The 27,043-nt window shown below is 39.2% G+C and overlaps 1 protein-coding gene across 4 annotated transcripts in view; it reads right to left on the reverse strand.

The window, feature by feature from the left end:
- The window catches only part of COL15A1 (collagen type XV alpha 1 chain), a 134,032-nt gene extending 108,333 nt beyond the window's left edge, over positions 1–25,699 (reverse strand). For 2 of the 4 annotated variants that reach the window (XM_082044083.1, XM_082044081.1), the window contains exons 1-2: positions 25,437–25,697; positions 25,185–25,267 (exon numbers count right to left, since the gene is read on the reverse strand). In XM_082044083.1, coding sequence (XP_081900209.1) covers positions 25,185–25,267; positions 25,437–25,447 — 94 coding nt within the window. In that variant the 5' untranslated portion in view covers positions 25,448–25,697. Of the gene's footprint in view, positions 1–25,184; positions 25,268–25,436 lie in introns of all 4 variants that reach the window. The other 2 variants (XM_082044082.1, XM_082044080.1) reach the window with 2 other exon arrangements.
- Between the last annotated feature and the right edge of the window lie 1,344 nt (positions 25,700–27,043).

Here is a 27,043-nt window from a genome sequence, read left to right on the forward strand (position 1 = left end):
AGCCTGTTTGTTCAACACCATAATTATCCTTACTTCACATAAGCCTACTTCTATGTGGAATTATAAATCCTTCAACCCAATCAGATGATTTGATCCTGCCTGCTGAAATTATTCTACTTGGCTGACAGTTTCTTTTCCATTGAAAACTGTGAAATCCAATCAAGGCCACAGGAGATTTATACACTACACATATTACTCCATCATTTATATATTGAAGTACTAGGAATATTTCCAGAGTTCACCCTCTTCAGTTAACTAAACATCCTTCACTACAGAAAAGAAACAATGCTTTATGGAACAAATATAGTTTCAACTTTTGGAACTTTAGAGCTAGGGAAAGGTAAACTGAAACTTTATTTCAATACTTGTCACATTTTTCTATTTAGTTTTGAACATGATCCCAAGCTGAGGGAGAAACCAGATTAATTGTACACCTAAATGTGATCCCTCTCCACTTTTTTCTTCATATCTTTGTAATTTCATCATACATATTTATGACAGTTATGTTCCTGACAGTTAATTTTAAAATAGCCTCCTAAGTCTTCATTTTAAAGGTGAAAATGAATTTAAACTGATTGCTTAGCTTCTGAATCAAATTAACTTATGACAAAATGTGTTTAACTCTCAAAATGAATACCAACAAAGTTTAATCTGCTAAATGTACCACCCAAGTGCTAAATGCCTCAGTCAGGATCATATCTAAAACATGATTACAAAATAAAAGCATTTTTTCAAAGCACACACTGCTTGACTCTTTTCTTTATATGGACTGCTTTTGTGACTACCCTTCTCTTTCTAAAGTTTCCTACATTCCACAGGAATTTCTTCCACTCCATACATTGATCAATTGGGTTACTGTTTGAATTACAGGAGTCTGGATTCATAGTTTGTGAAAGATGTTTTTCTAGGTGCAGATCTTTAAAAAAAATCAGCCACTGACATGCTTTAACAATTTTTTGTGCAGCTCCATTTCAGTTGCCCCCAGCATGCTAAGGGTTATGAGAGGCCATGAGGAGTGAAACTATTTAGAATAACATTTATTAACTCTCAAATTTTTAAGCATAGATTTTGCAAACCATATTTAGAACTGATAGCAGTCAGTATTCTTCTATGCTTATTTAATATATTCGCCAGACACACATTTCACAACAAAATGCCACTGAAATGAATACATAACATAGGAATATCTGATTGAAGTAACGCCTTAAAATAGTTACTTTATCTCTGTATCTAAAATGTAAGTTTCTTTTTCATTCCTTTCTCTTCAATGCTCACACCAGAACTACCTAAGATAATAAAACCAGATAGAGCTCTTGCTTCTTCCTTGGCCATGCAGTACACACCCCTCTAGCTACAGACTCCAGTGACTGGAATCCAGTGTTGTATCAGGGCAGAACTGGGTAACAGTGTACTCAGAAGAAAGTGCTGCTTGCAGGATCATCTTCCCGAGAAGCATTATGCTTTGCTTGCAATTGCGAGGCTACAGGCAATGCCATGTATATAAACCAGTTAGAAGTGCTAAAAGGTTTCTTTCCAAGAAGGTACATCACATCTGGGAAAGCTCAAAGCTGACCAGACAAAGCCAGAGCTGATCTGATCTAGTAAGGGCCATGACCCATTTGAGTGGGAAATTGGAACAGACATCTCCAGAGTTCTTTTCCTTCCAACCTCATTTCCATGATTCTTGCTTTACAGGTGGACAGTTTATTTGTTTACGATGGAAAGACAAATCACCTTCACCTGAAGAGTTACTAAAACAGCTACTTCTTAGACACACACAGGTTTGTCCAGTTCTGTCATACAGGGTAATATTGGACCTATCTATTACTGTACTTCTCACAGAACTGGCTTATCAAGTCCTTATATATTCTTTGACATAACTGCAATCAGAAATCAGACTTTTACATTATCACTGATCGTACACACTATGGAATGGATCATTTAATGAAAAATATTTTCCATGCAGCAGGGAGGGTTTTTTTATAATTAGAAGGCTTAATCTCATTGTAAATACTAACAGCGTTCTAAGTGATATAGTCCAGAACACTTCGCAGAAGCAAATCATGACAGAAACCAATAGCATTTATGTTAGCCTTCCTTTCACAAATACCATTATTCTAGGACTGTGGAGTAAAATTTTTCCTTTATCTTGTTAACTGTAACATTTCTAACAAGCAACTCTCCTATGTTAACTTTATTAAATGATACAGAGTTTTTGCTGATATACAAGGTATACGAGAAACAATCTTGGAGAAATACAGTCTTAAAAGCCTTAGAATTGATATTCCTCTGTTACCTGTAACAGAGAACATAAAAATAAGCACATGACAAAGCAAATACTTTGTAAAAGGTTCTGAAGAACTATAAAAGTTTAAAGTCCTTGCAACAGGATTGAAGGCAGGGGAGAATGTGGAGGAAGGAAAAAAGACAAGTGAAGTAAATGTCACAGAAAGAAATTTTATAATATATGTCCTTAAACTAGAAACTACCCAGAAGTCTTGCAGAATCTTGCTGAAAACATTGCTAAATGTTATTCCAAGCAAGTCTTGATATTATTATACTTGATATATTATTACTTTTGCATTTTAAGCATATGTTCTTGTTTTTAAAGAGCAAACAGTGAGCCTAACAAATGCATAGCAAAACCACTTGGCAACAGTTTACCTTTTTCAGATAAATCAGACTGCATGTCAAGCACCCATTCCTGAGGTCCTAGGATTTGCTATGGCCTTTACCATGTTGCAAGGGAGAGACAGTATCTCTGTGCTGACAGCAATATAATTTTCTTTTTAAAATTAGTATACTGCTCAGTGGCTGCTGAGCAGTATCATAGAATCATAGAATGGTTTGGGTTAGAAGGGACCTTAAAGATCCTCTAGTTCCAAATCCCTGCCATGGGCAGGGACACCTTCCACTAGACTGGGTTGCCCAAAGCCCCATCCAGCCTGGCCTTGAACACTTCCAGGGATGGGGCATCCACAGCTTCTCTGGGCAGCCTGTTCCAGTGCCTCACCACCCTCACAGTAAATAACTTCTTAATAGCTAATCTAAATCTACCCTCTTTCAGTTTAAAGCCATTACCCCTTGTCCTATCACCATATGCCCTGTAAAAAGACCCTCCCCATCTTTCCTGTAGGCCCCATTTAGGTGCTGGGAGGCTGCTACCCTATTTCCCCAAAAGTAAGACAGGGTCTTATATTAATTTTTGCTCCAAAAGATGCTTACTTTTTTACATGTATAGCTGCCTGGACATTATTTAAATGGTCTTTTTAATGAACCTTCTCTGGATCCACTCAAGCAGGTCCATGTCTTTTTCATGGTTAAATTTATGCTTTTGAGTATTCTAATTATAGACTATGATCAGATGATTGAAATGTTGACAGTGACATACCTTTAGTCTGCTTATTTTTTATCTACTTTATAGACATAATAAAAAAGTTTTCCCCTTGTTTAGCCGCTTCTTACATAACTTATTGTAACAAAGCAAAACCAATATGCAAATTCCCACACAGTTTGGCTTTCCATGTCCAACCAAATTCACAAAATAAAACACCTTTTAGTGAAAAAAAGAAATTCCGCATTGTGGATCTGGATCAAGCTTTATGGCCATTATTGTGCAAAAGAAAAAATTATGGCATTTGCAGTGCATGGTTTATATCTCATATTTGAATTCAATTTTTTTGTTTATGCAACTTCTTATAGGAGGTAGAAATACAAATTGATTGTCAATTCTATCAGTGATTTCACACTTCCTATATAAGTTAGCTAAGTGAGACAGAGTGATACATCTCACACACTTCTGGTTATCTTTATGCTTATTATTACCCAAACACAAGGGATCAGCAAATTTCATGAGACAGATTTTCATTGCAGATCAAAGAAACAGAAAAAAATTAGACTGCTCAAATCAAATTCTCTTCTGATATTTGTAAAGTTTGCATTTTAAGCTATTTTTTCCTTTCTTCCTCAAGGCTCAAAATTTTATCAGGCCTTCTGAAAACAAAATTTTGCACCAAATTTGCAATACCTCCATATAGGTGATTGAAAATGAATTTCTGTGATTTGGAGCATCTGTAAAAGTCTTTACTACATCAACAGTTCTTATAGGGTTCCTAGCCATTTAAAAAATGTATGCGTTCAAAAATTTGTATGTGTTCAGTACACCAGGAAATCCACATTCATCTGTGGAATTCATAGCAATTTTTATAAAACATTCAGAATTATGTTGGACAATGTTTCATTTCTGTGCAGTGAAGCTATCTTTCAAACAGTATATTGACCCAAATGTGTCAAGTTCACTCCAGTGTCTATTGAACATTTCCAGCTCAAGCATAGAACGACTGAACCACTTGGTCATATATCGCAACAGATTGGTCATACTGCAGTCACTAATGTTGAAAAGAATGTTCACAAGATTCAGTGCTTTCCATCTGCCCTCACTCTTTTCCCTGTGCAGTTTCTGTTTTCAAGGCTGTGCTGGATCTTCATGATGTTACTATGGCCTTACCACACTGCATGCTAGTTTAGGACCCAATCTAGCAGAAAACTGCAAAGACTTAAATCTCTCTGGTCCCAGTTTGCCAGTGCTTTTGTATTCGCTTTAGCATTCAGCTTGCCTGAATTTTCTTTTCCAGCAGTAAATACCATATACAGCTACACCTGTTACACACGTACATAGCTCTGATTTTTTTTTCCTAGTTGACGTGAGAAGGAATTTTCTAATGAAGTGAGTTTTCAAAAACATCCATTGATTTTCAGAAAACATGTTAATGTCAACGAACTTCTGCCGAAACAGCAGCGTTCTTCTTTTGACAGATCTGATATACTATGTAAGATCAGATACTAAACATAAATTTATAACTGATTCCTTCAGTTCAGCTGGATGTCTAGAGTTCATGGCTTCAGCACGGTCCCATAATACAGAATGCCCCAGAGACAGGGACTTCATAGTTTCCAAAGTCCTGCTTTCAGCTCTGCAACAAAAAGCACGGAAGCCCTGAAACTAAGCTGGGAGCTGGGGAAACCCATCACTTGGACTAGTAGAACCTGAACTAACCTTGACTTCAAAGTAGGGAGCATGAAAATCTCAAGAGATCTTTCTATCTTGCTCACCTTTGAGCCAGCATCCAAAGAAGACCTGAATCAAATGCTATGAGCTTCTCACATCATGGGGAAGAATTGTATGGCTGGTAGCCCCTCTGAGCTCTCCGTATCTTGTGACTGACACAGAGCTGGGACCTTGACTCTCAGGAAAAACAGCTGAACTGGGAGATGCTAGGTCAGGTTTCTAGGGCTCAGTAACATTTCAGAATATACTGAGGGGGAAAAGGGGAATGTTGAGAAAATTTCGAAGTTTCACTTTACATAAAAAACAAACAAGCAAACAAACAAGGAAGAAAGTGTGGCCTGGACGATTGGATAGTTAGGTGGACCGTGAACTGGCTGAAGGAAAGAAGCCAGAGAGGTTTGGTCAATGGAGCAGAGTCTAGTTGGAGGCCTGTATCTAGTGGAATCCCTCAAGGGTTGGTACTGGGACCAGTACTATTCAATATATTCATTCATTACTTGGATGAGGGAATAGAGTGCACTGTCAGCAAGTTTGCTGATGACACCAAGCTGAGAGGAGTGATTGACAAGCCAGAAGGCTGTGCTGCCATCCAGTGAGACCTGGACAGGTTAGAGAGTTGGGCGGGGAAAAATGTAATGAAATACAACAAGGGAAAGGGTAGAGTCTTGCATCTGGGCAGGGACAACCTCAGGTTCCAGTATAAGCTGGGGAATTACCTGTTGGAGAGCAGTGTAGGGGAAAGGGACCTGGGGGTCCTGGTGGACAGCAGGATGACCATGAGCCAGCACTGTGCCCTTGTGGACAAGAAGGCCAATGGCATCCTGGGGTGTATTAGAAGGGGGGTGGTTAGTAGGTCAAGAGAGCTTCTCCTTCCCCTCTACTCTGCCCTGGTGAGACCGCATCTGGAATATTGTGTCCAGTTCTGGGCCCCTCAGTTCAAGAAGGACAGGGAGAGAGCTGGAGAGAGTCCAGCGCATAGCCACAAAGATGATTAAGGGAGTGGAGCATCTCCCTTACGAGGAAAGGCTGAGGGAGCTGGTTCTCTTTAGCTTGGACAAGAGGAGATTGAAGGGTGACCTCATTAATGTTTATCAATATGTAAAGGGTGAGTGTCAGGAGGATGGAGCCAGGCTCTTCTCGGTGACAACCAATAATAGGCAAGGGGCAATGGGTACAAACTAGAACACAGGAGTTCCACTTAAATATAAGAAGGAACTTCTTCATGGTGAGGGTGACAAAACATTGGAATAGGCTGCTCAGGGAGGTTGCGGAGTCTCCTTCTCTGGAGACATTCAAAACCCACCTGGACACATCCCTGTGTAACCTCATCTAGGTGTTCCTGCTCCAGCAGGGGGATTGGACTAGATGATCTTTCAAGGTCCCATTCAATCCCTAACATTCTGTGATTCTGTGAAACAAAACAACAACAAAACCCAACAAATTATCATTGCTATTATTATTTTAAGAGTGTGTCAGAATTGCCTAAGGAATGCAAATGCTGACCTTTACCTAGAGTTATGGCTAAAACTGTAGAAAGCTGATTCTGCAGCTTGCTCTTACTTCTGCAGTCTTTCTAGAATGAAATTTTTAAGCAAGAAAATGTAACCTTTTTAAGGAATACAAAGGTACAAGCTAAAAAAAGATATGTTTAATCATAGCAATTGTGCTTTGGCCTTGGCGTAATTTCAAATGCAATGATATATCCAGGAGTAATTAAACTCAATTTGTTTTGCAATAGAAAGAAAAGAGGTAAATAAAACCCTAGCACAGCCTCCGCAAGTGTCAACGTTTTTCTCTACACCATGAGTCATATGCTGTTAGCAACAAAGAAGACACCTGTTTCCTGTCTCACAAGACATGCATTTGCTTCAGTCTTCAGTGATTGCTGGTACCCAAAGCAGAGTACAAGAAAATCTGAAACAAGCAATTATAGAACAAACTGCCCATAGGGGAACCTAAGTTCTTCAAATCTTGCAAAATCCTTGCGTCTTTTCACTGGTCTGCTTGTACCAGGAAGAACAAGAGCTGTATTTCTTCCAGAATTTTTAAAATGTCCTTCCTAGCTCTCTCATTCATTTCAGCATTCAGTTCATCTGAACAAATATTGTTGTAGGAGAGTGGAAGAACAAAGCCACTTATTAGAACCAGAAAGTTAATTTACTTTAGTAGTAACTGAAGACTATCTGCTACAACCAAAAAATAATAAAAGTTGATGGGTATCCAAAAGAAATTTTCTTTCGTTAATGTCTGTAGATCAGCTGGTGCTTTCTGTGTCACACTTTTATTTCTTTACTTTGGGTAGACAGAGCACCTTTCCTCACAAATGTGCTGCCAATATAACTACGGGTCAGAGGTGTTATAGAAACACACAGTAAAGTTTCTGTCTTTACACAATGCATTGCAATTGACTTTTCTTGAGAAGAGTTACATTCAAGTACTGCAGAGCTGCATTTACTTTGTTGGAATTCAAAATAATCGGGGCGGGGGGGGGAGGGAGGTGGTGAAGAAGCCAGTACAAATACTGAGTTCAGAAAGGGAAGGGTAGCTTCTTTTGAAATGATCTGAACTTCAAAATAAAGTGTCCATGTTCTACATACACAGAACTATATGTTTAAACAGCTGGCCATAGCATGAAATGCTTTAATGAAGAGAAAGAGCAGGCTGAAAGCAGTTAGAAATAACAGTTTCTCCCTGAACAATCTGGGCATTCCTGTACGCAAGCCTAACCTACAGTTTATTAAATGACAATTACAATGGACTTTGTCAGCCTCTTGGCATGAAATAAAGACACTACAAACACAGACAAAACTAATCTCCGAAATACTTCAAGTTTTACAGTTGCAAGGCTGCTGGGCTTTGTCAGACACAGTAAAGAAAACTTCAAACCCTTATTTTTGTCTGCCAAGGAAAGAGATTCTCAAGAAGCACACACTGTTCCATCTTTCAAACTTCTGCTGCTGGCCATATTAAAATAACAGAAACAAGGCAACAAAACTAAAACCAAATTATTGCTAATAAGAAAGCAACATGGTTTTCTCTGGATTAAACATCATGAATTTAACTGTAAGCTATGCTTCCCCAAAATCATTATGAGCCCCACACAGCTCTCACTAGGTTTTCTTATAGGTAGTCCTTATATTAGTTATTACATCAACTACTACTTTTCATGTCAATAGTTAAAATGGCATAAGAAATCCAGAATATCTGGTTCTCAGTTTTCAGAAATGGGCATATTTTTCCTCAGGGTGTAAATGTAAATAGACCAGTAGAAATATGATGGAGGAGAGAATCCCAGGACCCAGAAAGAATTAATCATTCTCAGTAACAGAGTAACTTCTGTTGTATCTGCAATAAAAACTAAAAAAAAAAAAAAAAAAAAAAAGCCACAAAGCCTTGAAAACCTTCCTCTATACACCTTCCTCTATACCCTAGGTGGGACAAAGGTCAAATAGCACAATTGCGCATATTATTATTTCTTCTTATAAGATGTCAGAGTAGGACTATCCATTGGGATTTAGATTCCTACCATTCTGCCATTTTATAACAGGGAAGTGCAGCAAAGTTTCTGTGCAGCAAAGTCACATAATATGCACAAAAGAATAATAAATCTACATCCCACAGTGAAAGTCTGGATCAATAGATTATGCGATGTAATTATGATTCTCTGTGAGAAAAGGTTAACCACATCATTGGTGATGTAACCATTTCATTGTAGTAAAATCCAGGAGAAACTACTCACTATTCTGCATCCAGGCAGATAACCAAGACACTGCTCTCTTCTTTACATTAAAATCTGAAGGTACTTCAGTTACAAAAGGGTACCTTTCCAGAGCAGGGACAGAGATATGACAGTTGTAGGTCTCAGGCATTTAACATCCCCTGCAAAAACAGTGCTAAGAAGACACAGAAGGGTCTCCCCTTGCTCCTTCTTTTGTCAGTTGCCTTTAAACTGAGGATCGTGCCTTTGGTCCTTGTCTGTGCTATACCAAAGCTCCAATGCAGCAATGTCCATGTCTAGCCATGTATCCTGATTATCCAGACCCAGACTTTACCCACAGACTTGAATTCCTGGCTCAACATAGGACCTGCTCCATTACTGTGGACTTGTGCAATGATTTGGACTCTTGGCTGAACTTGGTTACCATCAGCAAATGTAGTCTGCTCATTTTGCTTTGCTGCAGAACTCTGCCCTTGTTGGTAAGGTCACTTATTAATATGGTTGGCTTCACAGAATCACAGAATGTTAGGGATTGGAAGGGACCTTGAAAGATCATCTAGTCCAATCCCCCTGCTGGAGCAGGAACACCTAGATGAGGTTACACAGGAAGGCGTCCAGGCAGGTCTTGAATGCCTCCAGAGTAGGAGACTCCACAACCTCCCTTGGCAGCCTGTTCCAGTGTTCTGTCACCCTCACTGAGAAGAAGTTTATTCTCAAATTTAAGTGGAACCTTTTGTGTTCTGATTTGAAGCCGTTACCCCTTGTCCTATCATTGGTTGTCACCCAGAAGAGCCTGGCTCCATCCTCGTGACACTTACCCTTTATATATTTGTAAACATCAATGAGGTCACCCCTCAGTCTCCTCCAAACTAAAGAGACCCAGCTTCCTCAGCCTTTCCTCATAAGGGAGGCGTTCCACTCCCTTAATCATTTTTGTTGTGCTACGCTGGACTCTCTCCAGCAGTTCCCTGTCCTTCTTGAACTGAGGGGCCCAGAACTGGACACAATATTCCAGATGTGGTCTCACCAGGGCAGAGCAGAGGGGAAGGAGAACCTCTCTTGACCTACTAACCACCCCCCTTCTAATACACCCCAGGATGCCATTGGCCTTCTTGGCCACCAGGGCACCGTGCTGGCTCATGGTCATCCTGCTGTCCACCAGGACCCTCAGGTGAACAGCCTGCCTTTAATGCTCCCTGACAATCTATACCTGCTATCAAAAAGAATTACGGTAACATCTTCCTGCGTATATGTTTAGAGCACAGACATATTCATCAAATGGCTTATAAGTGAAGAAAAACTATGTATTAAAAAGATCGATTCATGTAATTGGGTGCCAAAGTTTTATTGCACCTACAGAAACCTAAAGTGTGTATTCGGATCAATATCATGCCACAAAGAAATTTGTAAGGCAAATGGTTCTTAGTCTTCAAAGAGAGAATTCTGACAAGTAATTCTTTGTAAGATTATATAGCTGTAAAAATTTACATTATGAGGAACATACATAATAACTTATTAATGATTTATATCACAACTGAGACAGGCACAAGTCTTTTTCCAGTAGTGACTGATTTCCAGTTTGGTCTGTGCACATTTATTTGTTTCTCAGCTAAAATTACAAGACAGTAGTATAGGCAATGAGTGTGCACTGGTGCTAGGTTTGATTGCATTTTATAAATTTGTGGCAACTCAGGGAAGAAATATGTGTTTGTTTTCTTAATCTTCCCACATACTCTTCTTTGTTTATTCAAGCCACAATCCTACAACCACTTATGTATACAATAAACTTTGAGCAGCTGAATAAGCCTCAGTTCTAGGACTTCTTGCCCGCTTTAAGTTTATAATGCACATAAATATTGCAGGGTGGGAACCTTTCATAATGTTCAGTGACTATCCTAAATTAGAGTGCTGTCTACTTTCTGTGACTTATGCACATGTATATAGCAGGAATAACGTGGAATCAGAACAATAAATCGCAGCTTAGCTCACAAAGTCACTAAACCTGGTATTTTAGAGTATGGCCCATGTACAACAGAGCCCTCTGTGTTCAAACTATTTCTTGTGCATTTGAGGTACTGAATAGAATCAGAGAATCACAGAATAATTTCAGTTGGAAGAAACCGTCAGGATCATCAAGTCCAACCATAACCTAACCTGACTCTAGCACTAAACCATGTCCCTAAGAACCTTGTTTAAATGCCTTTTAAATACCTCCAGGGATGGTGACTCCACCACTTCCTTGGGCAGCCTGTTCCAATGCCTGACAACCCCTTCCATGAAGAATTTTTTCCTAATGTTCAATCTAAACCTCCCCTGACCAACTTGAGGCCATTCCTCTCATCCTATCACTTGCTACTTGGGAGAAGAGACCAACACCCTCCATGCTACAACCTCCTTTCAGGTAGTTGTAAACAGCAATAAGGTCTCCCCTCAGTCTCCTTTTCTCCAGGCTAAACAGCCCCTGTTCCTTCAACCACTCCTCATCAGACTTGTGCTCCAGGCCCCTCACCAACTTAATTGTCCTTCTTTGAACTCACTCCAGCACCTCGATGTCTTTCTTGTAGTGAGGGGCCCAAAACTGAATACAGTATTCAAGGTGGGGCCTCACCAGCACCAAGTACAGTGGCACAATCCCTTCTCTAGTCCTGCTGGCCACACTGTTCTTGATACAAGTCAGGATGCTGTTGTTCTTTTTGGCCACCTGGGCACACTGCTGGGTCATATTCAGCTGGCTGTCAATCAACACCCCCAGATCCTTTTCTGCCAGGTGCTTTCCAGCCATTCTTCCCCAAGCCTGTAGCACTGCCTGGGGTTGTTGTGACCCAAGTGCAGGACCCAGCACTTGCCCTTGTTAAACCTCATACAACTGGCCTCAGCCCATTGATCCAGCCAGTCCAGATCCCTCCTTATGGCCTTCCTACCCTCCAGTAGATCAACACTCGCACCCAGCTTGGTGTCATCTGCAAACTTACAAAAGGTGCACTCAATCCACTTGTCCAGATCATTGATAAAGAGATTAAACATAACTGGCTCCAATAATGAGCCCTGGGGAACACCACTCATGACTGGCCACCAACTGGATTTGGCTCCATTCACCACAACTCTTTGGACCCGGCCCTCCCGCCAGTTCTTTATCCATCACGGAGTACACTCATCCGGGCCATGAGCTGCCAGTTTCTCCAGGAGAATGCTGTGGGATATGGTGTCAAAGACCTTATTGAAGTCTAAGTGCACAACATCCACAGCCTTTCCCTCACCTACTAATGGGACATCTTGTCATAGAAGGAGATCAGGTTGGTCAAACAGGACCTACCTTTCATTAACCCACGTTGACTGGGCCTGATCACATGTTTTTCTTGTATATGCCGTGTGATGTTACTCAAGATCATCTGCTCCATGACATTCCCCAGCACCGAGGTTAGACTAATAACTCCGTAGTTCCCCAGATCCTCCTTCTGGCCCTTCTTGCAGATGGGTGTCACGTTTGCCAACTTCCAGTCAACTGAGACCTCCCCAGTTAGCCAGGATTGCTGACAGTTATTGGAAAGTGGCTTAGTGATCACTTCCACCAGCTTCCTCAGCACCCTTGCATGTATCCCATCTGGCCCCATAGACTTGTGGGTGTCCAAGTGTTGTAGCAGGTCACTAACCATTTTCTCTTGGATTATTTGGGCTTCATTCTGCTCCCCATCCCTGTCTGAGTAAGATAGCTCTTTAAAATAATTAACTCCAGGTAACAAATTTTGTCTTGAGGGTAGACAGAGAGGAAATTCTCCTCCTTCGTCTTTGGTATTGCAAAAATAAAAATGTATGTAAACAGAACATCAAGAAAAGGCAATTGATCTAATGTACTGTATATATCACTCTAGTGGTATCATTAATAATTTTAGTGGACAGGTTTTGGCTTTCTGACTTTAGACATTTTTCAGTCCTCAGGATCTGATTTCTTTTTTTTTTTTGAGAAATACTTCTTGAAATCAGAGCCTTCACTTTTTATGTTGAGAGTTTAACTTGTGCAGTGGTAGAAGAAGAGTAAACCAGGATCTAATATCATCATAGTCACTGTAGTAACAAATTTGTGTGTATTAATACAAAGGTACATTCAGCCTCTCTCCAAAACAGCCAGAATCATTATTTCATGGAATTTTCATTGAATGATTAGGAATTCAGCTCCAGCACCTACATAATTCAAAGCCTATTTCAGTCACTGGAAAGCCTTTCATGGACTTCTGTGGGTGTTGGTGCATATGTCAAATGCTTATTGGATATGCTGTAGTTCTTCATGGTCCCATGATCCCTATGCTGGATTTTAATTTCAAATTAAGTTGTAATTTGTAGGTTCATTCTGTTGAAAAGAGATTCTTCATTTCTCCATTCTTAGGGTACTGGTCTCTGCACTTCTCTACTAGAATGAAGAGAAGAGGATAATTTAGAAGTATCAGGATTACTCAGCATCAAGCTGCTGAGCAAAAATCTGGTCCATGATGAAACAACACTTAACAGACAACAAGTGAGGACGTTATTAAGTCCTTCTGAAGCCGTCTACAGCTTCCTCACAAGGGGAGAAGGAATGGTAGGCACTGATGTCTTCTCTTTAGTAACAAATGACAGAACCTGAGGGAATGGTAGGCAGATGTGCCAGGGGCTTAGGCTAAACATTTGGAAAAGGTTCTTCACCCAGAAGATGGTAGAGCACTGGAACAGGCTCCCCAGGGAGGCAGTCACGAGATTCTCCCTGATCCTTGTGCAGATGCTTGAGGATGTGGATAAAAGTGCTGAGTGCTTCTCCACCTCTTCTGTTTTCTGAATGCAAATTCTGCTCCTTCTACATACTTTGAATCAAAAATGGAAGGGCCAAAAGCTGAGGCACACCGTTGTCCCAGCTTTCTCAGTAAGGAAATATCTACCTACCAACCACTTGGATGATGGTGTCACTATAACAGACTGTTTTATTTGATTTTTCGATCATGGATTTCAGTCTGCATTTTTTGTGCTGCCCTAATCTTCATTTGAAGATTTATCTATAAACACGGCAAACTTAAGTATTCAGACGAGGGGGAATAGTTTCTGTTCATACCTAATAAACACAGGGATAAGGTAATTGCTTAGTTAATATTTTCCAAATACTTCAATGTATGACTACAGTATTGCAATTATACACAGAATAGATGGTAAGACACAGTATTCATGCAGTTTCCCCATAGCTGCCTCAGGGATTTGTATCAAATCATGCATTTACTAGCAAAGTTTTGTTCTGCTGGCTGTATACAAATTAAATGAGACACGAACTTCTTCTGAACACTACGGGAATTCTGCAATGTGTATGGAAACATATATTGAAATAGGATACCTAGGGTAGAAGTAACTTCAGTATCCTGTAGAGCTGCTAAGTAAGAATTCATTTAGCATTCATACTGTAAATACTCAGGGGTGTCTGCATTAACTCCTAGTTGGAGCAGCAGTCTTTTCACACCAGTTATGCATTTTTCTTTTTTTTTTTCTTCCCAGAAATAAAAAGTGACTTTGCTCAAAATAGAAAAAATTAGCTTTCTGAAGGGTAATAATTGAAGAGAAATTATGAAAGCCTCCTTATTTGACAATTCAAAGGTGATGTGGGAAAAGCAGTTACAGAGCCACCACAATTATGTTATATCTTCTGAAATTCTGTAAGAGAAGTGTAAAAAGGAACTACATTACTTCAGGTCACTAGTGACATGTTTTCCACTGAGAATGTATCCTTTAAATTTTTAAGTATTTTCAGATTTATACTGAACACCACCCTCTCATTTGTCATACCTCTGGGCCAGGAAGTACCATTTGTCAGATTCACATCTCATGATAGATACGTTTCACTAAAAGTGCATCAGGAAAACAAATGGAAAAAAAAGAAAACAAAACAAAAACACCCAACAAATGAGACAAACCAGTCAGCCAAACAAACAACAAATAAAAACAACACACAATAAGAAACATACTGTAGAATCAAGGTCTTGATTATAATATAAGGCTACCTTAACAATTTTTTTAGTTCAGTCAAGTGTTGTTTGTTAGAAAGAAATGCAGTTATACACTAATATGTCATGTCATACATTATAGAACTCTAATTTAAAAAACAGAACTCTTTCAGGTAAGTGTTCTTATATTAATACCATTTCAGTCAATAACTGGTTGGTTATTTTGATCAAAAGCCAGTTTTTTTTCAGCTGGGAAAACTTGCATGTGGCATACACCTTGCCTGTAATTGCATCTGAAAGAAAACTAAAGAGAGAAAAAAATCAAACCATGTGTGTTAAACCACATACACAGCCAGTCTGAAAAGGATGAAATACTTGCTTGTTTTTTTAGAGGGAATAGTAGAAAAGGGTTAGATTCATATATACACACACTCAATGGCAGTACTCTACTGTGGAGCATTCATTGTAGATGAGTCTTCCTCCTACTGAGTCAAGAGCTATGTTGGCTTGGCAAAGTTTTGAAACAGATGGAACTGGAACAGCTTGTGAAAACCTGAAGAATAAGAAAAACTAACACCTTGGCCCTCTGAGAATAAAAAAGCATCATATTCACAGAAGTGATGCAGTGTATTAAGTTATATGCGGTTAACTGAAGTGGGATGGCAGAAATAAAAACCCATACTGTGGAGAGACACTGTTCCCTCACACTGTGATGCAGCCAAGGGACTGGCAAGGAGTGTTATTGTGTGTGATCAATGGATACTTTGATATTAGGAATTCCAAATATGAGAGAAATCCTAGAAAACCTTAGATGTTGAATAATTTTCCCTTCATTTTCTTCACCACTACACAATTTGCTTAGTTGACCACCATATTCACACTGCATCCTTATAATTAAACAAGCTACCAATACATTTGCTTTGTTTGTCCAAAACAGTAATTTGTATCTTGAAGATATACCTTCTAATGAAGCATAATGGTACTGAGCCAGAAGTTTTCTATGTGACAGAAAGAAACAGAGAGACAAACATCTGAAGGCTGAAGGACTAGAACAACAGGAATCTTGTAAAATTCAGCAAGGACAAATGTAAAATCCTGCGCCAGTCAAGGAAGATGTGTTTGCAAGAGTGCAGGCTGAGCAACAGCTCTGGAGAAAGGGACGTAGGGATCCTGGTAGGCAGCACACTCAACACGAGCCAGCAGCATGCCCAAAGCAGCGAAGATTGTCAACAGCAGTGTTGGCTGTAATGATAGGAGGAGGAGGGGAAAAAGTATTCTCCTTTATTTGACACTCATTAGACCACATGTAGAATACTGCATCTGGTTTTGGAACCCCAGTAAGAGAAAAACACTGATAAACTGGAGCAGATTCAGCAGACTGCTACTCTAAGGCAGACACTCCAATCCTTTAATTATTTGAGTTGCCCTTTACGGGACTTGTCCAGTATCTCCATGCCTCTCCTAAACTAGGAAGGCAGAGCTGGACGCAAGTACTCTAGATGTGGTCTCACCACTGAGAGGAAGGGAAGTATCACTTCCTTCACCCTGTTGCCTATGCTTTTCCAAACACAGCCCAGGGTGCTCTAGGCCTTCTCTGCCACAGGGTACAGTGCTAGCTCATTATCAACTTGTCTGCAAAAACCTCCAAGCCCTTTTCAGCAAGGCTAGTTTCCAGCCAGTCCTACCCCAGCTTGTACTAGATTAACCTTTGCTAGGTGCAGGAGTAGGTGTTTTCCTTTGCTGAACATCAGAAGATTTCTGTCAATACTTTTTTCCAGCCTGTCATGACATCTCTGAATGGCAGCAGGAGAACCATCCCATGTATCAGATACTCCTCCTAGTTTTCTGTCATCTGCAAACTTGCCGAGGGTGCAGTCTGTCACATCATCCATATTTTTAATGAAGATGTATAACAGTGTTGGTCTCAGTGTGCACCACCTGGTACACTAGTAGTAACTGACATCCAGCGGGACTTCGTACCACTGATTACACCCTTTCAAAAACATGTAGTTCAGACAGTTGTCAGTCCACCTCACTGTACACTAATCTAGTCCATACTTCATGAGTTTATCAATGTGGGTGTTACAGGAGACAGCATTGAAAGTCTTGCACAAGTCAAGACCACAAATATCTACTTTCTCTCACCCACTGAGCTTGTCATTCCATTGCAGAAGGCTAAGAGGTTCTCAGGCATGATTTTCCCCTTCACAAATCCATGCTGACTACTCTTTATCACATTGTTCTTACAAGGTCTGGAAATGGCTTCCACGATTATATGCTCCCACACCTTCCCAGAGACTGAGGTGAGCTGATCAGCCTGCAGTTTCCCAGATCCTTCTCCTTGCCCTTCTTGATATTGGCTTCCTTCCTGTCCTCAGGAACCTCTCCTGATTACCAGGATCTTCCAAAGAAAACCAAGAATCCTATCCCAATTGTATCAGTCAGCCTAACGAGCCTTCATGTCAGTTCCTGTGGACTTGCATATGTCCAACTGATTTCAATGTTCCACCACTCAGTCCTCCTCAATGGAGGGTAAATCTTCACTGCTCTAGACTTTCCCAGTGGGCTCAGGGGATCAGTTTCATGAAAGGAAATCCTACCAGTAAAAAGCAAGGCAAAGAAGGCATTGAGTACCTTGACTTTCCATGCCCATGTCTCTAGATTCCTTGCCCCATTCAGCAGCAGGTCTACACTTTCTCTAGTCTTCTTTTTGCTGTTGGTACCGCTGTAGAATCCCTTCTTGTTGCTTTTCACATCCCTTACTAGATTTAATTCCACATGGGCTTTGGCTTTCCTGACCTCATTACTGTACTCTCAGACAGTGTCTCTATATTTCTGCCATGTCACCTGAGCCTGTTTCCATCTTTTGCATGCTTCCTTCTACTGTTTGACTTTAGCCATATGAAACATCACCAGAGATGAATCAGAGTTTGGATGCCACACTGGTTTATGTTCTGAAACTCTTTTGCAGTAAACCCCAGTTACAGGCTGTTCAGAATATCCACACAACATAGTTAGTACTTGTAGGAAAATTTGTAGCATGTCTTGGAGTAATAAACTTTTCTCTCAAGAGTCATAAACTTACTCTTCAGCAAGAAGAAAAAAATTTAAATTATTTCTTAGTGGGTTCTGTTTCCTTGGGTTAGGTAATGCATATCACTTGTAAGAAGGGAACTGGATATAAAGTGCAATGAGAAATGACCATGCAATATAATGCCCTCTTAGTCACTGACCAGGAAAAAGAACAAAAAAAAGTCAAAAGCTATGTTCAGCTTTTCAAAGAAGCAGAGTCAGACATCCTGACTGTGTATGGAACTGTGATTTCACAGTTCAGAAGAAGATATGGCACAAATAGGACTGGAAATTAGTGCAATTTATAGTTACTATGGAAGGAATTAATCACAGCAAAAAGTTAATTCAGTGGCAATAGTGGAGGTAGACTCGGGGTCATAAGACCCTGGAGAATCCCAAGCATAGAATGATCTGGCCAAAGCTCATTCTTGTTAATATTCTATCTTCTATACTGAAGATGAAGCAAAAGACCATGAATGATGGTGCAGTTCAAATTAAAATCTCATCACTGAATCACTATTACCAGCTTCAGGCCCCAGTCAATTGAATGTTTGGAAAAAATACGATTGAATGCCTCCAGAAAACCCTGTTTCTTCTCAGAACCCCTCAGAAGAACTTGGTTCAGACCAAGATCTTTCTCAGATTGGGCTGTAAGACAGGTATCTGCAATGTCTGTGACTTCCCATGTTTGGGAACAGGAACTACTAGAGATGGGAAGATTACAGGGATATAATTTACCGTAATCCAAATTGCTGGCTAATTTTCTTAGTTTATAAACCTGCTGCAATTGTGTGGGTTGACTAAATGGGAAAAGATTGTTTGGTGACTTAGAAATAGTGGTGGTAAATAGACATCTTCTCTTAAATTGATAACATTAATGACATGAAAAAAAAAGCAATCAGATTTCATCAAACTGCAAAATTTGCTGTCTTTCTAGTCAAGGCACACTGTGTAAACTGGCAAAGTTACTGCATGAATTTGGTCAAATGTGAGTGACCACTATGGGAAAAAAAACTGAACAAATCCACAGCTCCCACACCAAAGGAAATGCAAAGAAATTACAGCCAAAGGGACAGCCAGCCTCCAAAACAAGTGTTTGATTGGGAAAGTAACAAGTTAGAATAAGAAATAAGTTCTTTGGAACCCTTTGAATATCCCAAACATAAATAGTGCAATTAAATCCCTTCTGCTGCCTGTTTCTTGAAATGGCAGCTTGCAGCTGAAATCATCTGCTTGAACCAAACAAGCCCATGCCATTCATATGTGCACAACATAAACCACTGTGTTCTGCTAACTGCTCCTAGCCACTTAAAGCAGTATTTTTTGTTCTATCCAGTTATCCATTCTCTTCTGTACTAAGGAACAGTAGTTCAGTACCTAACCCTAGATTATCAGGGTCAGGCAACATCTTTAACATGTAAGAAATTAATCACAGTTGATATATTTTAATTACATTGATGCCTGTTAGCAGGTACTACTAGAAGTACCTGAAACCAGCAGTTTTTACACAACAGCTGCTACATAAGACACAAATTGAGTAACAGAGCTGTACTACAAGGCCGTGAGAAATCTGTGAGTGGGCATGGCAATGCCCCAACAGACATATATGCAATTAAACACTCAGGAGATCACTAAGACTTCTTTCAAGAAATTTCCTGTGTTGCATTGTCCTCAGCTGAGCCAGAACAACATAGGAAGAAAATATTTCAGCATGGCCTTTCTCAGCAGAGCAAGTCCTTCAAACACCATTTTGTGGCAAATGCAAGCACAACTGAGATTCTAGGTTCTATTCAGGTCATCGAAACAACTGCTTACTGCAGCCTTCCACTGTGTCTAGGATGCCTTCAGAGAGGAAATGAAGACAGCTATTATATTATAATGCTATATCCACCCTATCTGGTTTCCTTTTCTGAGGCCTCAAAATGCCAAAATAAAATACCACCACCACCACCACCTGTTGGAACGATAAAGGACTCAGCATTCCGATTCAATGTGAATCACGCAAAGCCATTTATTACAGAAACAAGCCTCCTTATATACGCAACTATATTCTAATCACGCGTCCATGCTTCAAGCATGGATTCGCTAAATGAGTATCATGGGCTGTCCATGCGCTGGAGTCTCACTGATGATATGTCCGAAGATTCACGCCACACCAGGACCCCGCTGATTGAGGAACGCCCCTCTTTCTCACAGCAGATTCTGTTCTCAGCTTCTCTAAGCGGCCTTGAGATTCCTTTGAGCCAGACTAATTCAGCAACAAATCTTTATCTATCAAAACCCCTTCACAACCACCAACAACAAAACACACACACACACAAACAAACCAACAAACAAACAACAACAAAAAACAACACAAACTTCTGTTGCCTGGTAGAGTAGCCTAGCAAACATTGTCCAAGAGAATTAGCATTTGGAGAGTGTTACACAGAAAACTAATCCATTTAGAATAGTGAGAAAATGGAACAAATCAACTAAATCAGGTTTGTTCTGCTGGTGCTATCATTCTGTTCAGCTACTCATACAGATGACCCCAACTGAACCCAACTGATTTTCTATAGTAAATTAACTATGTTTTGCATGGAAAGGCATTTTATCAACCATGAAATCAGGCCCAGCTTCACATTAAGAACATGCACAACAGCTGGTAACAGCCTGAAGATACCTCTGAAAGGAGCACAGTGGCTTGTTCAGTGTAGACCCAAGTGCAGTTTGATGGTGTCCAAATGCTCAGTCTAGTACAAGAGAATATAGTGCCTTCGAAGTTATCTTTGTGAAATACTGCACTCTGTACAGACTAGCATTACTGTGTGTTCTTATGAAAGAATAGACTGAGCCACCCCTATCACCACTGAAGTCAGCGTGATTGTAAATATTTAACACTCAAAGCACATACAGTAATTACTTGATGGACAAAAGTTTTTAAATATATATACATATTTATAGAATATTTATATATTATTTATATAAAATATTTTAATATTTTATATATGTAGATGTATTTTATTTATTATATATTATTTATAAATTATAAATGTATATAAATATATAAATAATATATATAACATATATAAAATATATACATATTTCTTTACACTCATTATGTTGGTTCACTGTGAAGTGCAGGCTAGCTGCTTGTATGAATCACACCAGTTGATCAACAGCCAATGAAAGTCAATAATTCAGCATTCCTCCATTAAACTCAACAGGTCATGAGTGCAAAGTTTATGTCAACAGCCTAACGACAGCCATTCCGTGTACAGAGAGGCAAGGCAAGAGACAAATATTTACTTTATGTAAACTATTGCTGAACATGTTACTTAGGGCAAGAAAGCGCTGTTCAGCTTGGCTAATAATAAAAGCCAGATGTCAATGAGAAATTTGTAAAGCTTCTCTTAGAGCACATAAATATAATACAAACTGCAGAACCACATACACTTAAACTTTTTTTAAAGGTGTGCACTAATTTGAATGCCAAGAACTGAAAAACACTGCTAACTGCCTAGATAGCCTGGAAGAATAAATATGACTTCTGCAAGAGGCTAGAGCAAGTCATATGGAGGACTCTATCATTCAAACTTCAGCAGAGTTAGCATTCAGATTTTATAGCTTTAGTTCTGTCCACGATCTGGGTACCAGCATGTTCAGAACTGTGTTCTGAGTGCCTTCTATTCACTAACTTAATTTGTGGTTGGAGATGCAAAGCAACCAGGGTAATCAATGTAAATCAAGATACATAATCAAGTGTAATTAAAGGCCAAGTACATGCACCAGACAGCAGACAGAATAAGACAGACTACACTTTTATGTACAGATAGATACATGTCTAATTGTCATTTGAAGAAAGGAGAAGTGATGAAGTAATTTATTAAGACACCAACATTTCTTTAACCCTCCCACACAAACCCAGGTAGAATAGGGTACTGTATTTGTACAGTTTTCATGAACACAGGAGAGAAACTGCGAAAGTGTTCCATAGTTCAAGTGGCACCGTATTTGGGTGAAGACAAAGCATATTATTTCTTAACTTTTTTCACATGTGCAATGTTAGCTTCAGTGAAAGGGACTAAAATCTTCAAACACACTTAGTAAAAATTCAGAATTCTAGCTCACAGAAACTGCTGAGATTTCAGAATTCTTGTTCAGTTTCAATCTAAAGCAAGATCCAAGTATTTCTTTGGTGAAATAATGACCAAATCCCATCAATTTGCAGAACATACAACAGAATTTTTAAATTCAGAATGAAATATTTCAACTTTTCTTTATATTCTGTTGCAACACATACCTTCATCTACAAACTGCATAACTGATATCAGACTTCATTTTGACAATCTAACAGATGTCATTTTGATCAAAAAAGGGGTTTCGGCTGGTACTGTGAATTAATAACTCATGATCTTTAATATAAGTTTTTAAATACACTGTTTTATTGTTTGTTCCATTTTACAATGAAAACAGTAGTCAGCATTCAAGGACTTGGAAATGAACGCAACACTTTTACTGAAACTAAAGTCCCAACATCACACAAGTTCACTAAGAAGTTAAACTAAAACCCAGAAGTTCTCGAACAGACTACCATCTGAATTTTCCCCCTATACTTTCCCACCATCCTTACAGTTTGTTTCCTTCTCTGTAGGAACTGTCCATAATTACACTATTTCCTCAAGAAGAACAAATCCTGGTCAAAACACTTTTCCTGACAGGAAACTGATCAAAATTTTCTAACTAATCTTTCTACTATCTCTCACAAAGATATGGCAGAGCTCAAATCCTTTGCTGGAGAGCCACTGAGGTTTTTTTAATCTGCTCTCTCCACCCTCCCTCTGCAATTTGGTGCTCGCACAGGGAAAACAAGAAGACAAGGCTATAGCTGTCTAACAACATATCAGTAAGCAAGTTCACTAGATCTCATTGAAGAAGTTGTATTATTGGTGAAGGCAAAGATGACAAATTTTACCCCTTCAGACTCTCCAAGGGTCACTGCTTCGTCTGCAGGTCTGTAAAAAATACACCACTTCTTTCCCATGCCTCAGTGAATAACATAATCCATGAGCAATTTTCTTGACATTATTTAACCAACTCAAGAACTCGTCAAGGTGGTTTTTCCTTTTACATATAGCCTGTACCTTGGTACAGCAGAAGACACCTGCACTTTTCCTCTAAACCCACATTTGCTCATTCCCAGTTCCTCTTATATAGAAAGGAATTTAGAGGTATAAGTATGTCTTATGGGGAGACAGAGGAGAGGTCAGCCATTAGAAAAACAGTGCAGCAATACTCAATGAGCTGAAGAATCCTGGAAAGCAGTAATCTTAAAGGAGACAGTGACAAAACGGACACTGGATAAAGAAAAACTTTAGCAGCAAAGGACCTGAATACCAGAGGGTCAATTCATCTCACTGTGTCTCCAAACATTTCCATCCTAAATACACAAATTATTTCTGTGAACTCTGTTACTAAAAGGAACTGTGAGAAGGGAAAAAGAGGCTACTTCTGCAATAGTTAGACTAAAAGATTTGAAGTACATACCTCTTCACTGTTCAGTAGTTACAGGAAGAATTAATATAGTTCATGTATTTGCAGCACCAAAACGAAAGGAAGATTATTGCTATTTCTAGTGTTCAACACCTGATTTCAGGAGATTAAAACATTTAAACCAAGCATCAGGAAATATTGCTTATAACATAGTTCAAAGTTGTGGAATAGAAAGCGCGAGATCCCTATTATATCAGGCACATAAAAAATCATATGTAAAAAAAAGTTAGCAAACATGAGAACAGGAACTTTTTTATTAACAGTAAAATGAATAGTGAAGAATATTAGGCTAGGACAATCATGATGGAACACATTCCCAGAACAGTCTCCAAATCTCCAGTGATCTAAGGAGGCTTGCATAATCCTACTTGATCTTCATACATGATAAGGTTAGGAGTCCTTCCAGCAGCAATAAGATTCTGTACAAAAAGATACTGTCCTGTATCAGTAGGGTACCTTTCCTGCTTCTGACTCCTGATCTCACTTTCACAGGTAGGATATTTAAAGAACCAAAGATTTGGGTCACAGAAACTGGCATAGAATCACCAAAAAAGAAATTACATGTCAAATAAATATTTGTTCTTTTCATCACTGTGCTTGTAGTTTTAATGAGCTTCTGCTTATTAACCAAAATTTGGTTCTTTCCTGTCCAGAGGTTCTCAATCACTACACTGTCATTCATAAGCTCAAGAAAAACATTTTCACCAAATGCAACAGATTTATCCAATGTATATGCAATATATTGTATTTCTGTCACTATTCAGACATGTATCAACATTTTCCTCATTCTAATAGCTGGTTCCAGTTTGTTTCCTTAATTAATTATCTGTAATACAGCATTACATATTTCTCATCTGCACTTACAGCATTTGCTAGTAATAACTAATCTGTGGCTTTTTCTCCTACTGAAATAACTAACTAGAGCTTTGGCTCTTAGATGCACCGTATATTCTATGGTAGTGCCAGTTAAAAGGAAAAAACCAGCCTGAATAATGTTAAAGTCTTCACATGCAATATCTACTTCCTTTCAATAATTTCTAATGCTCCTATCCCATAGTTATCTAGGGGTCATTTACATGACAAATTCAGACTATTTTTCAAAGATAGTAAAAAACCTCTTTTTGACGTAAGTATCATTGCTCTTAATGGAAAAGTAATACATGAAACGTTTTCACTTTTCTCAAAATTACATGTAAGCCTTTAAATTAATGTTCTCTCTCTTAAGTTAAATTTGAGGCTATGTCTTCCAGAGATGCTGAGGGATTTGGCTCTGTTACAAGAACGTACGATCTGCAATTACAGAAAGACTTTTCACTGAACATCCATAAAGGCGTGGCTGTTAAAACTAAATATTCAACTCCAGAGATCTGAAAATCATTATTTGCTCAGACACTTACCAGGAGAAATCTCTATGCACTGCAACAAGCATCACACCTTTGCACCCAGATCGTGATGGGCACATTCCTGACATCTCCAGAGTGACACATACTCCTATCCTAATTTCCTTCTGTTACCTTTCTCTGATGTGATACACCCAAAACCATTACGTATTTTCCATTTATTTGAAGTAGTTGAAGTACTTTCTGTTGATTATTACACACTGAAGAAATATTGAGAGAGCAGGCAGCAGGGAAACCAGCATGTTTATTTTCATTTTTCCAGAATGAATGGCAATTTAAGCTCTTAACTTGCAGCAGCTTCCCTATGTGAAATGAAGAACAGTAAACAGCAGAGAAAATTAAGATCCAAAGTGTAGAGTCTCTTTCCGTATTGGGAAAGTGTATCTTAAAGTTAACCCCTAATCTCAATTTACAGACATGATTTGGAGAAGTCTTACCTTCTATAATCTCAGCTGCTGAGCCATCATAGATTAACAAGCCAAAGAGCAGTAGCAGCAAATCCCAGGTCCACCAGGCATGCCTGGAGCAGGTGTGCCAAAAAAAAAAAAAAGGGGGGGGGGGGGGGGGGGGGAGCGGGGAAGGAGGTGTGTTGAAAAGAGTGAGACCAAAGAGTGTAATATAGAAGCACCAGGGCAAAAAACATTAAAAAAAAAAAAAAAAAAAAAAAAATTAGAAGTGAGAGTCCTTACCGTGAGAGCATTTTTTGAAAGTCAGTTGAAAGACCTCAAGTGAGGAAAAAGTTCAGTGCACATGAGTTTTATGCTTATGAAAATAAGAAGTTAATAAAAACTGGAGCCTGCTGTTTCTCCTCCAACGCTCAGACACAAGTGGAACAAAGGCAGCTCTCAGGCTCTCTGTGTGACTCACTGCAATTCAGTTCTCCAGCACTGAAATCTGACTCCCTGTAGACTTTCCTGTCAGACCACTGCTGAAAACTTCCTACTTTATTTATTGATGGACACCCCTTACTGCTGTACATTATTCCAATGTTGTCATTCTCCAGTCTTGTCTTTAACTGCAGTGTACCTAGACAGGTAGCAGCACAGCTTCTCCAGCTTCCCTTCCACCCCCACCCCCTGGTCCCATAACTTCCACTTATCCAATAAAACACAACCTCCAACGTCTTTCCATCCAACATTATACAGCCAATGATATGCATTCTTATACAAAATAGGACATTTCTCTGGCAATTTTAACCAAACTTTAACAGAAGCAAATTTTAAGATATGAGCAAGACAGAGCAGTCACAGTTAAATTGCACCATATACCTAGGAGCTGTACTGTTTTACAGAGTTTCTGCCACCTACACTGACATTTGGAACCACATCCTTTCCTCTTACAAATTCTCAAAGCCTAATGCTCTTATTTACAAATATTTACATCCTGCATGTAGATTAAGAGTGTGTATATACTTCAGTAGCTGTACATATATGTGTCTGTTACAGAGATTCTGTAGCTAAGCATTTCTAACAGTTTCCATTAAAAGTGTTATTTCACTCCTCCCTCCCAAATTCATGAAAAGCCTTTTTTCCACATGTAGTTCTTCAAAGCCAATTCTTGCTCAAAGAAGAATTTTTGGAAGAATAAACTTGGGATTAAGCAGAAAAAATTAAGTCATGAGATTTTTAACAAAGTCTGCAATTTAGACTTTTTGACTGGGACAGGATGGAGATTGCAAAGCATTGCATGTGGGAAGAGATCAGTGGGGTCTTGGTAGATCTAGGCTGGAAGTTCTCTTTCGGAGATTTGAAACTAAAAAAGGATTTACCTAGGATTGGGTGTGGGGGACAGACAGAAGTTTTTTGCAATAATAAAAAGACAATCCCAAGCAATAAACAGAATTGAGAAAAACTTTATCATGAATAACATGCTTGAGTTTGGGGGTTTTGCTTTGTTTAGTATTTTTGGGGAGATTGCGGGGGTGGGAGGTGTTTGTTTGTTTGTTTGTTTTAATTTAATAAGGAAATACAGAGGTTAGGGGTCTACAAGCTAGAATCTTAATTCTGCCCCAGACTCTCCTTTTAGGTTAGAAACCACAGCAGGTCATCTCTCTTCAGGCATATTTTTAGATGAGCCACAGACCAGCATTGTTTGCTATCCACCTTCTGCTTATTAATAAGGAAGCAAGAGTTCAAACTATCTTTTAGTCAAGTTTCTTATTATAAACATGCAGTTTTATCTTCCTCAGAAAACCAAGGACCCCTCTCTTTCTGTTCCATAGTACTATATCAAGGCTGACAAAATTTAATCATTCACCATTTCTACATGAAGCAGTCAGCTCTTTCTCTTCTCTCTC

Source organism: Streptopelia decaocto, assembly GCF_964273445.1.
Source record: "Streptopelia decaocto genome assembly, chromosome: 2".
NCBI classification, from domain to species: Eukaryota; Metazoa; Chordata; class Aves; order Columbiformes; family Columbidae; genus Streptopelia; species Streptopelia decaocto.